At 43.2% G+C, this 12534-nt stretch overlaps 1 protein-coding gene across 1 annotated transcript in view; it reads left to right on the plus strand.

Moving 5' to 3' along the window:
• The first annotated feature begins 383 nt into the window (after positions 1 to 383).
• The window catches only part of YTHDF2 (YTH N6-methyladenosine RNA binding protein F2), a 35642-nt gene continuing 23491 nt past the window's right edge, over positions 384 to 12534 (plus strand). Inside the window, exons 1-4 of the mRNA XM_075553211.1 lie at positions 384 to 744; positions 1252 to 1276; positions 1855 to 1934; positions 5869 to 7455. Coding sequence (XP_075409326.1) covers positions 718 to 744; positions 1252 to 1276; positions 1855 to 1934; positions 5869 to 7455 — 1719 coding nt within the window. The 5' untranslated portion in view covers positions 384 to 717. The remainder of the gene's footprint in view (positions 745 to 1251; positions 1277 to 1854; positions 1935 to 5868; positions 7456 to 12534) is intronic.

Raw genomic sequence — 12534 nt, forward strand, 5'->3', positions numbered from 1 at the left:
AACCAGGCCCCTTGGGGCGGGGGCGGAGTGGGGAAGGCTGAGTCTCCCAGGGGGAGAGACCCCCAAGAAGTTTCCCAGAGGGTTCTGTGACCCTCCCGGCAGGGGCGGGGGTGTTATTTGCAGCTGGGCAGGGGGTTTGTTTTAAAGTCTTGTAGGCTCCGGGGAGAGCCTCTCCCATCTTAGGAACTGCTTTTGTGAGTTTTTTCAAGCTGCTCTCCCCAGGTGTTGGTAAAACCTCGTGGTGCGACCCTGGTCGGTCCCACCTTCTAAGCCCCACTGAGGCGGTGGGTGCGGGGAGGCAGGGACCACCTCGCTCCCGCTCCTCCGGTCCACCAGAGGGCGCCGCGGCCCCGCCTTTTCCTTCCCGGGATGCTTTGCGCCAAGTCCCTTCCGCGTGGGTGAGTGAATGTGAGAGTCAGCGTTCGCGCCGCGCGCGCTGTTCGTCTCCGCCGCTCGGCGCCCTTATTTCGGCTGCGAGGGGCGGGCACGCGCGTAAAGGCATAGAGACGGGCGTTGAGCACTGCGGCTAGAGCGTCGCGGAGTCGGAGCCGGAGCCCGAGTCGCGCGCTGTGTCTCCGCTGCGTCCGCCGAGGCCCCAGAGTGTCAGGGACAAAAGCCGCCACCGCGCCGCCTGCTCCCGCCGCCGGGGCTCATCCGCCGCCACCGAAGCCCTGAGGAGAGTCCGCCGCCGTCGCTACCTGCGAGGATCCGAGAGCCATGTCGGCCAGCAGCCTCTTGGAGCAGGTACAGGCCCGGCCCGCATGCCTCGGCCATTGTGTGAGGCGGGAGGGAGCCTGACTAGGCCCGGGCCCGCTGCCCCCGGCCGGGCTGAGCCGAGGCGGCGCCCCTCGCGGGCCGGCGATTGGGCCTCCTCGGCCGGCCGCGCCCAGCGCCTCGCCCTCAGCCCGCTCTCCCCGCTTCCTCCCGGGTCTCAGAGCCCACCGGCCGCGCCGCGTCCCCTCGCCTCCTCGGGCCCCGTTTTCCTTCCTTGTTTCCTTCTGGTCGCCCGGAGCCCCGGCCCCCTCGCGCTGTTGTTGCCGCGGCGGCGGCCCCCGCTTTCTCTCCCCGGCCCCGCGGGCCTAGCGCTTTCCCCCGCCTCCCACGTTGAGCCTCCCCCTCACCACCATTCCTGACGCCTCTCCAGCAGGCTGGCTCCTCTATTTTCTCTCGGGCCCAGCTTTAATTGGTCTTTTCCTTTTCCATGCCTCCTTCGGACAACCTGCTGCTCGGCGACATTTCTGTGGCCCGCAGAGACCAAAAGGTCAAGGAAACAAAGGTGAGCCCAGCTCCGCCGGTGGCCCCGGGCCGGGAGGGGGACTCGGAGCAGTGGGGGCGGGGTCTCCGGGAAGCTCCCGGGAGGAGACCTTGCGGAAGCCGCCGCGTTTGCAGGTGTCTCCCACTTAAGCATTTGACCCCGTCGGTGTGTTCTGGCAGCTGGCGAACAGCTTTTTCGGGAACAAGGAGTAATTCATTAAGGCTGGGGGTGGACGCGCTCTTGAAATGTCCCAGGTCCTTAGTTTCCTGTAGGTCTTAGAAGGCCTTTGTTTTTCATCCTCGTGCATCAACACTCTTGAAGTACTCACATGTGATGGGGGAGGGGAAGCAGGAGGGAATTGAAATCGAGAGGAGCCAGTAAAATGACCTTTTTGATCAACTGGCTCTGGGTGGAGGGAGACATTTTCACTAACGAAAGTTGCTCTGCGTTCACTCTCAGCTCTAGCTTTTAAAATGCAAGCTTAACTTGCTTTGTTAACTAATCAGGGTTCTCTCCCGGTTTAGATTATATGTTGGGCTAATCCGGAAGGGGATTCGAGAGTTTGAGACAATCCTAATGTGATTTGTATCCCCTTTTAGTACAAAACGGATCTGTACATCAAAAGGAGGGACTAAATGATGACGATTTCGAACCTTACTTGAGCCCACAGGCAAGGCCCGTGAGTAGTTTTAACTATTTCTGTGTCTGTTGAAGTGGGTAGTATGCTAGTCTTTGTCCGCTCTACCTCTGATTTTCAAAGGATGGCTTGCTTAACATCGGTTAATTTGTCATAAAAGTTATTAAAAGTGTTATGTGGACTGTTAGGAACCCATTTCTAGTGTCAGCAAATGCCTTGTGTTGGTGAGTGCCCTTGAGTCTGTCCCATGCAGCAGCCCTGTGTACAACAGAATAAGACATTGCGTGGTCCTGCATCATCCTCACAGTCTTTGTTGGGTTGAGCCACTGGGTCAGTCCATCTTGAGGCTCTTCCTCTTTTTTGCTGATCCTTTACTCTTTTTTTGATGTACTTCTCTATGCCCTGGTCCCTCCTGATAGATAACAACGCCCAAAGTCAAAGCCCTAATTACCATCCTTTTTTGTTTTAATTGTTTTATTAGGGGCTCATCCAACTCTTATCACAACCCACACATACATCAATTGTATAAGGCATATTTGTACAGTCATTGCCCTTATCATTCTCAAAACATTTGCTCTCTACCTAAGCCCCTGGCATCAGCTCCACTTTTTTCCTCCCTGCCCGCTCTCCCCTCCCTCATGAACCCTTGATAATTTATACATCATTATTTTGTCATATCTTCCCTGTCCGACGTCTCCCTTCACCCATTTTCTTTTATTGTCTGTCCCCCAGGGAAGAGGTTGTATGTACATCTTTGCAATCGGTTCCCCCTTTCAACCCACTCTCCCTCTACCCTCCCAGTGTCACCACTCACACCACTGGTCCTGAAGGGATCATCCACCCTGGATTCCCTGAGTTTCCAGTTCCTATCTGTACCAGTGTACATCCTCTGGTCTAGCCAGATTTGTAAGGTAGAATTGGGATCATGATAGGGGGAGAGGGAGGAGGAAGCATTTAGGAACTAGAGAAAAGTTGTATGTTTTATGGTTGCTACATCGCACCCTGACTGGCTAGACCATCCCCCTTTCAAAGCCACATTCTGGCTGTATGAAAGGGGGTGGGGCTAGGGGCCTTTAAAAAGTTCATGTAAAAATTTCCATTAACTCTTAATTCTATTTCCCTGCAGACTTTGAAGCCCCCTTGTACTTTTTCCAAGACAGATTTCTCTGGTTGTTTGGCAGCCACGATACATTCAATATTCTTTGCCAAAGCCTTAATTCAAATGCATCAATTCTTCTGCCGTCCTTATTCATTGTCCCACTTTTGCATGCATATAAGGCCACTGAAAATATAATGGCTTGAGTCAAGTATTCCTTAGTCCTACATTGCATTTTAACACTTTAAATACAGTACTTTGAGATAATATTGATTGCATTTAACAGGTTGATCAACCCTTCTCTCCCCCACACCACTCACCTACCCAGTGAGAATATAGTAGAGAAAATGCTTTTTATAAGGGACTTGAATGTTTGGGGAAAAAATGTAAATTGTTGAATGTAAAACTCATGGGCTTATAAAATCCCTCAACTTTAAGCAGTGCTGTAAAACTAGTTACTGTCTTTTAGCTTGGCAAATTAGAGCAGTGGTTCTCAACCTGTGGGTCTTGACCCTTTTGGGAGTTGAACGACCCTTTCACAGGAGGGTTCCCTGATGCATAACAGTAGCAAAGTTACAGTTAAGAAGTAGCAACGAAAATAATTTTATTGTTGGGGGCACCACAACATGAAGTGTGTATTAAAGAGTTGCGGCATTAGGAAGGTTGAGAACCACTGAGTTAGAGGGATCTTAGATTACCAGAACTGTTTTGCCGTCAGGGTACTTAACTATATTTTGAGTTGAATTGTATGTAGAGACCAACTTTGTTTTAACAAGGTCAAGGGTGACCGAGGTTTTTGTCCTTTAATTATCTGCTTTTTTAAAATTATCTGCTTTTTAAGGTGAAGACTAGTTGCATATAAGTTCTTACACTAAAGTGTACTGGCATGTAGTAACTTGTTTGATTCAGTAGATGTTTTTATTCTGGTTCTCAAGATAGCCACAAAAACTAGTTGATAAATAGTTGTTCAGATTGATAGGATAAAAAAACACATTAGAAAATAGCACTTCTAAAATATCCTAAAGGATCAAGAACCTTATGGAACACTAGTGGCGATTCCTTACACATGTAGCATGAATTATAATTGTAGTCTTGGATAAGTTGATATATTAATTCATGCTTGTATTTGAACCTGATTTCTTGCCTAAAAGTTTCAGCTCCCCTATGTAAAATGCTCTGCATTGTAAGTCCAGAAACCACCTAAGAAAGTGATTGCAAAAAAGTTTTGCAGAAGGCAACCAGTTCATCAGGAAAGAGGGGAAGGAAACAAATGAACTATGAATAGGTTCCCACTATTGCAGTAGTTTGCTTACATAGTCATTTTAACAGTGATAGTGGTGCATTTAAAAATATACTTCTAGGTAGTTCTTGTAAAACATTGTGTAATTCAGACTTTTTAGCTCATGGGCATGTGGTAGCCTGCCAGTTCAGGTGTAGGCATTCAGTGCTATCTTGGCATAACCTATGGTGTTAATGCATTTGAGATTTCTCTCTGCCAAAGCTTAAATGTCTCCTTAAAAAAAGGTTGAGAAAATACAAACCTTAGTTGGACAGGAAGAAGGGAAACCTGATAATCTTCGTCTTTGTTGTGGTAAACAGTAGATGCAGTCCAGAATAACTCATTTACATTTAATCCATTTTTATTGCCTTATGGTGGGATAATATTGAAGGCTTAATCCACTGATTAGGATTTTGTTTACATAATGTATTACTTGGGTCTGTTTATTTCCAAGAAACAGACTACCGATATTTGAGAGGATATGCATTGTGTGAGGAAGCTTAATTCTTTTTAATGGGAAAAATATTGGCAGAGAAAAGCAGCACCATTTTATCAAACTGCATTAGTTAAAAAGTTTTGTATTTTAGTTGCTCGAAAAAAGTACTATTGACCTTGGTAATAGAAGTGTAGAGCTTAAGGTAGTAGTCATGGTCATCCAACTCTCTTAAGGATATAATTAATGATTAGTTAATAGGTTCTTAGATTATCAGAAAGGTCTTAGAATTAGGGTTTTGGAGTTGTATCTGTATTTAAAGACATCGCCTTGGTTTTAACTCTGACTTCTTACTTTGAATTACTATGTGAGTGGTAGGGTCTACAAAAAGTTAAAATACTATTCAGCTAAAGAAAAATGGAGGTTTTGGAAAGTAAGCTGGCATTTAAGGTGAAGACCAGTTGCATGTAAGTTCTTGTCGCTGGTGGTTTTTATTTAGGATGATTTTTTTTAAAGTTCTGTATTTATACATTCTACTTTTGAGGGGGAAGTATGTGCATTTCAGTTTGCAATCATTAATTTTATAGGTGGAGCAGAACACAGGTAGCCACATCAGCACACACACCCATCCTCCCAGTTTTAAATTCTCTAGAAACCACTACATTTTCTTTTCCAGTTTTAGAGGCATTTATTGATTCTCCCAGATGGTTTGGCAAGAGGCTAACTGGATGTAATGAACCTTACTTTACTGGTTTATGGTTGGGATCCACAGATCCTTAAGCTAGATCTTGACCTTTCTTTTTGTTGGGAAACTTGGCACTTTTTTTCTGCCAAAATTCTTTAAAGTGAATACTTTAATTGAAAACATAATCTCAATACTTCTATAGAGCAAGTCTTAGACTATTGATGAAATGCCAGATTCTCCCTTTTCAGGATCATAATGCTAAATTTAAGACCCGTATATTAGCGTATATCAGTTAACTTTAAATGTGTCAACAGTGTCTTAGAGTATGCAAATACCAATGACTTCATGGGAACAGACCATTTGAAATGTGACACCCCTTTTTCATAGTAATAATGAAAATAAATGGGGGAGGGAATATCCTAATTGTGAATTTACGTATCTTTGTTTAATTTTAATTTATGTGCTTTTTTTTTTCCTCCACAGAATAATGCATATACTGCCATGTCAGATTCCTACTTACCCAGTTACTACAGCCCCTCTATTGGCTTCTCCTATTCTTTGGGAGAAGCTGCCTGGTCTACTGGGGGTGACACAGCCATGCCCTATCTAACTTCCTATGGACAACTGAGCAACGGAGAACCCCACTTCCTCCCAGATGCAATGTTTGGGCAGCCAGGAGCCCTAGGTAGCACTCCATTTCTTGGTCAGCATGGTTTTAATTTCTTTCCCAGTGGGATTGACTTTTCAGCATGGGGAAATAACAGTTCTCAGGGACAGTCTACTCAGAGCTCTGGATATAGTAGCAATTATGCTTATGCACCGAGCTCCTTAGGTGGAGCCATGATTGATGGACAGTCAGCCTTTGCCAATGAGACCCTGAATAAGGCTCCTGGCATGAATACAATAGACCAAGGGATGGCAGCACTGAAGTTGGGTAGCACAGACGTTGCAAGCAATGTTCCAAAAGTTGTAGGTTCTGCTGTTGGTAGTGGGTCCATTACTAGTAACATTGTGGCTTCCAATAGTTTGCCTCCAGCTACCATTGCACCTCCAAAACCAGCATCTTGGGCTGATATTGCTAGCAAGCCTGCAAAGCAGCAACCTAAGTTGAAGACCAAGAATGGCATTGCAGGGTCAAGTCTTCCACCGCCTCCAATAAAGCATAACATGGATATTGGAACTTGGGATAACAAAGGTCCTGTGGCGAAAGCCCCCTCACAAGCTTTGGTTCAGAATCTAGGTCAGCAGCCAACCCAGGGGTCTCCCCAACCTGTAGGTCAGCAGGCTAACAATAGCCCACCAGTGGCTCAGGCCTCAGTAGGGCAACAGACACAGCCATTGCCCCCACCTCCACCTCAGCCTGTCCAGCTCTCAGTCCAGCAACAGGCAGCTCAGCCGACCCGCTGGGTAGCACCTCGGAACCGTGGCAGTGGGTTTGGTCATAATGGGGTGGATGGGAACGGAGTAGGACAGTCTCAAGCTGGTTCTGGATCTGCTCCTTCAGAGCCCCACCCAGTGTTGGAGAAACTTCGATCCATTAATAACTACAACCCCAAGGATTTTGACTGGAATCTGAAACATGGCCGGGTTTTCATCATTAAGAGCTACTCTGAGGACGATATCCACCGTTCCATTAAATATAATATCTGGTGCAGTACAGAGCATGGTAATAAGAGACTGGATGCAGCTTACCGCTCCATGAACGGGAAAGGCCCCGTTTACTTACTTTTCAGTGTCAACGGCAGTGGACACTTTTGTGGCGTTGCAGAAATGAAATCTGCTGTGGACTACAACACGTGTGCAGGTGTGTGGTCCCAGGACAAATGGAAGGGTCGTTTCGACGTCAGGTGGATTTTTGTGAAGGACGTTCCTAATAGCCAACTGCGACACATTCGCCTAGAGAACAACGAGAATAAACCAGTGACCAACTCCAGGGACACTCAGGAGGTGCCTCTGGAAAAGGCTAAGCAGGTGTTGAAAATCATAGCCAGCTACAAGCACACCACTTCCATTTTTGATGACTTCTCACACTATGAGAAACGCCAAGAGGAAGAAGAAAGTGTTAAAAAGGTAACCAGCTTATACTTCTTAAGATTTTTAGAGAAGAGGGGGGATGAGTAAAAGATAAATCATAAGTAAAAGCTATGTAAGTTTCAAGCATAATAGTTGAAGGCAGCATAACTGGTCTGTTTGAACCCTAATATGAAAGAATGGGGGAGTAGGAGAGGGCAGAAATGTGGGGCTTAAGTTGAGGGAAGGGGAAGACAATGCAGAAAAACTTGATGCAGAGATGTAGATAGGAGGTGAAAGGTGAAGCCTGACTGAAGCAGTTTAAAGGGTGTATTTGAAATGAAAGCACTGGGGAAATTTAAGCAGAAAGTGATTTGCATCTGACAGGAAAAGGGTCCTCGGTGGACATTTATTACCTTTGGGCTAACTGGAAAGCTGTAGTTACTTTCAAGAGTCCAGGTGTCGTCATGTCATGAAGTCCTGAAATCACCTTTTGACCTGCCTGTGGCAACTGGACATGTGGAGGGGTTTTTCATTATTCCTGGTTGTTCCATTAAAAACTCAAATGTGTATGATTAAAAAGCTTGGAAAATTCAAAATGAAGAAATACTGTTCTCTTGCTCTTGCTATTTTATATAGAATCCTTGAAAGGGGGCTTTCTACCTGTAATAAGTGGGGGGAAATGTTTTCTCCATCCCCCCCAAATCTTTAATGAAGTGATGGAGAATGGATTCCAGCGAGTTAGCATTTGCTCTGTGGGTAGTGAATGAACATAAACTTTAGAACCTTAAGAGGATGACGAAAACTGCTTGGGACAGATAGATCATGGTGTTAGTCAAGAACTTCTTCCATCCAATCCATGCTGACTCCTAGCAACCTTACAGGGTAGATTAGAACTGTCCGTATGTGTCTCTGAGACACAATACTCTTGACTGGAGTAGAAAACCGGCTCACCCGAGCGGCGGGTATTGGTTTTGATTTGCTGACTTAGCAGTTAACAGCCCAACGGACAACCACTACACTACCAGGGCTCCTTTAGTCAGAACTTAGAAAATTAATGTTGGAAGAAGGTAGGTGAAAACTGGTTAAGGAAAAAAGTTTCTTAACGCTAATAATGATTGAAAGAACCCTAAATTAAAGCTCAATTTTTGAATATCTCGATCCTAATGAGTTTATGTAAATGTGTTTTCCTTAAATTTGTCATGCATTCATAGGGAACTTGGATCTCATCTTTGGGCCTCTATGAAGCTTAAGCTTTACTTAGGAGAGTTTTTTGGTAGATCCTCCCGATTCCTAGAGTAGCGCCAAGTGCGTCAATCTTTCTTCTAAAGTGGGTGATTGCCATGTTGCCCCTAAGTGTATACATACAGAAGTTGACATGAAAAACATTGGTTATTGAAGTTAGCTGTCAGAAACTTTTTTGATAGTTCTTTAAAAATGCCCCTCAAAAGTTTAGCAGTACTGTTAAATTTTAAATTTGCTATAATTCTGTGGGAAAAGGATAATGCACTTTGTTGGTTCTTGGAACATGAAACAGCTTAATAGTTATGATTCTACTTTCCTTCATCTTTCAGCCTTTCCTCTGTCTACATCTTGTGACTAAAAAACCAGATAAAGACAGGTGTTTTTTTTTTTTTAAAAGAATGCATGCCACCTAGAATAAACATGTTAGCATCAGTAGGGAAACTTGTATTAAAACTGCTCATTTTTTAGTATATTCTGATCAGGTGTGTAGTAAATTCACTAGAGCGGTTTCAGGGAATAATTAAGCTTTATAAGTATGTGTGAGATTAAGGTTGGAATCGATTGGTTCTTTAAATATTATTATAATCAAATGTTAGACACATAGGCCAACGACTGTCTTTTTCCCCAAAACCATTTGATTAATGAGTATCTTGTTCTCAGGCTGGTGAACAAACCACTAAAAAAAGGCTTCAATTCGATTATGCTTGTGTCAGATTACTTTTTAGTTATTTTCTGTAAGCAGAGCTGCTGGGGTTTCATGAAGGTCCCTGTGATTGCTTCTAAACCCAGTTACCATTTCCGTTAGTATTGCTTTACTCCTCTGTTGGCCACTATTATCCCTAAAGTTCTTACATAACTGGCTGTGAACTGTTCTTCCAGTCTTTATGAGACCTTCAGGACCAAGCAGGCTTAATGAGAATGGGAGCGATAGCTCACTCATGGAGGTGTTAGTCTTCGATCTTGTAGAGCACTTCTGCCTGCCTTTATGTTATTAACAAGTGTGCAGAGAGTCTTCATGCCAAATGGTGGGCTGGGAAGGGGGATGGGGATGAGGGTATAACTCAGTAAATAAGTAGGGAAATGCTTTAAGAAACTTCATCCTGGTGATGTCACAGCTGTTCTAAAATTTCAAGATTGGGCATGTATCTTGGCAGAACAAACTGTAGCAGGGCTAGTCATTTTTAACTAATATTGTTACTGTCTGGCACCATGTGATCTAGTAGAACCTTTCAACATTGGATAGGACCAGTTTGAACCTTACAGCAACTTTTAGATCTCTTTGGCAATATAGGTTGCCTTGTATATACCTTCCATGCTATTTCATAACATTCTTTTTAGAATCTTTACCAATTTTTAAATTATTTTATTTCCCCCCCCCACTTGTTATATATTCTTTGTGACATTGCTTCTTTTGATGGTTTCATAATATTATGTCATAAACTTTAAATTTAGCAATTGCTAATTGCTCAATAGTAGCCCTAGTGGCCCAATGGTTAAGTGTTGATTACTAAGCAAAACACTGGCAGTTGAAATAAAAAGAACTGGTGGATCTGCTCCCTAGAGATTTCAGCCTAGTTACTGATGGGGCAGTCCTACTCTTTCCATATAGGGTTGCAACGAATTGGAATCAAGTCAGTGGCACCTGGAAATGCATATTTTTCCCAACCAAAAATAGCTGTATAATGAACATCCTTTTATATAAACACTGATTCACATTCTTTAGTGACATTACTGGATCAAATGCTACTTAAAAAAAAAATCTTATTGGGGGCTTGTACAACTCTATCACAATCCTTACATCTATCCATTGTATCAAGCACATTGTACATTTGTTGCCATCATCATTCTCAAGACATTTGCTTTCTACTTGAGCCCTTGGTATCAGCTCCTCATTCCACACACTGCCCCCCCCCCCGAACCCTTGCTAACTTATAAATTATTTTGTCATGTCTTAGACTCTCCTACCCCTCACTTCACCCACTTTTCTGTTGTCCATCCCCCAGGGAAGGGATTCTATATAGATCCTTGTAATCCGTTCCCCCTTTCACCACACCTTCTCTCTACCCTCCCAGTATCGCCACTCTCACTACTGGTCCTGAAGGGATCATCTGTCCTGGATTCCCTGTGTTTCCAGTACCTATCTATCAGTGTACATCCTCTGGTCTAGTTGGATTTGTAAGGTAGAATTGGGATCATGATAGTGGGCAGGGGAGGAAGCATTTAAGAACTAGAGGAAAGTTGATTGTTTCATTGTTGCTACACTGCACTCTGACTGGCTCATCTCCTTTCCCTGACCCTTCTGTAAGGGAATGTCCAGTTGTCTACAGATGGGCTTTGGGTCTCACTCCACTACATGCTTTGTTGAGGTTACGCTGTGCTGCCTGTTTGCAGTGTTGGCTGTTTGCTTTTTCTTCTCGCCCTCATTTTATTGTTGATAGAATACTGTGCAGTTACTCAGAAGTTGGCAGCAGCGAGTTAACCTTTTGAAACAACTCTATTAGTTACTGACACTCTTTGCATTGATGTGTGTCATCAACCTCAAAACATAGTTAATTTTTGTCTTCTAATTAACTTCAGGTTAAAAAAAATCCATATAGGGAAATTAACTAGTAGAGGGGACCGAGGACTAATTAAAACCTTTTGCAATATTAGACTTAAGGAGGCCCTGGGGTAAAGTGATTTTTTTCAGCAATAACTGGAAATCTAATAGAGAATGGAGAGAGAGAGGGGAAGATATATGGTCATGACAGCAACATTTTAGTTTGTATTGTTAAGATTTTCATTGTTAATAAATGAAAACAACAGGATTTTCTAAATACCTCTAGAACTAGAAGACCTAAAAATGGTAAGAGTCTCTTTTGATATATTTTAATTTTCTTTTTAAAATCATTTTATTGGGGGCTCTCGTACAACTTTTTATATTTATTTTTATTGTTTAGTAATTAAGATGAAATCACTTACCTGTGAATAACTATTGTGTACTGGGCACTACAAAGAAACGAAGTGTGTGTTAGCAGGGATCTTTATGTTAGTGACAGATAACAGAAAATAGAAAGTGATTTTGCAAGGTGCACTGGGTGCCAATTTGTAAGCTTGCAAGGGCTTGCCTAACCCAACCTGGTTTGGTCATCTGAAGTAAGTCCTCTCTGAGTTGATCTTGAACCGTGTATGGAACATAGCCGGAGATGTCTTAAATGAACACGGGGTGCAGAAAGATCCAAATCTGTGATACTATTGTAGAAAATAACTTTGGAGAAGCCTTATATAGTTCAAGACCAATGCAAATTATGATGTATGTGAAGTAGGTTTCTCAAACAACAACAAAACTAGATTAGGGAGGGGGGCAGGGTTTGCATGAAATATTTATGTAAATCATGTCAAAGAAATCTACTGAGCAAGACCTTTTAGTAGCATCAGTATTAATGAACCTTAAGTGGAAAGGGAGTATACTTGGTTTCTCTGGTCTAGAATAAAAACTACCCCATGTACGCTTCTCTCTACATGTATACATTTCTACAGTACACATAATAAATGTTCTTTCTTTGCTTAAAACTTCGCAGTGACTAAGAACTCCATTTTTAGCTAGTTTAATTAGAAAGTTCTCCCTTTTAATCTCTATCCACTGGTTTTAGTGCTGTCTTTAGGTATGGAAAATAAACCCATCAGTGTTTAAAAACAGTCATTCTATCCTTTTAAATGGCCTCTTGTAACCTAAAATCCCTTCATTTCCCATTGCCTTCCATGCAAAGATTACACCAAGAAGCTCCTCCATCCTGTCTCAGATTATTGAACCCATTCTCTTTGCCCTTTGAAACTTTTTTTCCACTTTGATGTGAATACTGGTAAAAAAGGTTCTGTAATTTCTGACCTAAATATCATACTCCTCTTTGCACA

Source organism: Tenrec ecaudatus, chromosome 1 (assembly GCF_050624435.1).
Source record: "Tenrec ecaudatus isolate mTenEca1 chromosome 1, mTenEca1.hap1, whole genome shotgun sequence".
Taxonomy (NCBI): Eukaryota; Metazoa; Chordata; class Mammalia; order Afrosoricida; family Tenrecidae; genus Tenrec; species Tenrec ecaudatus.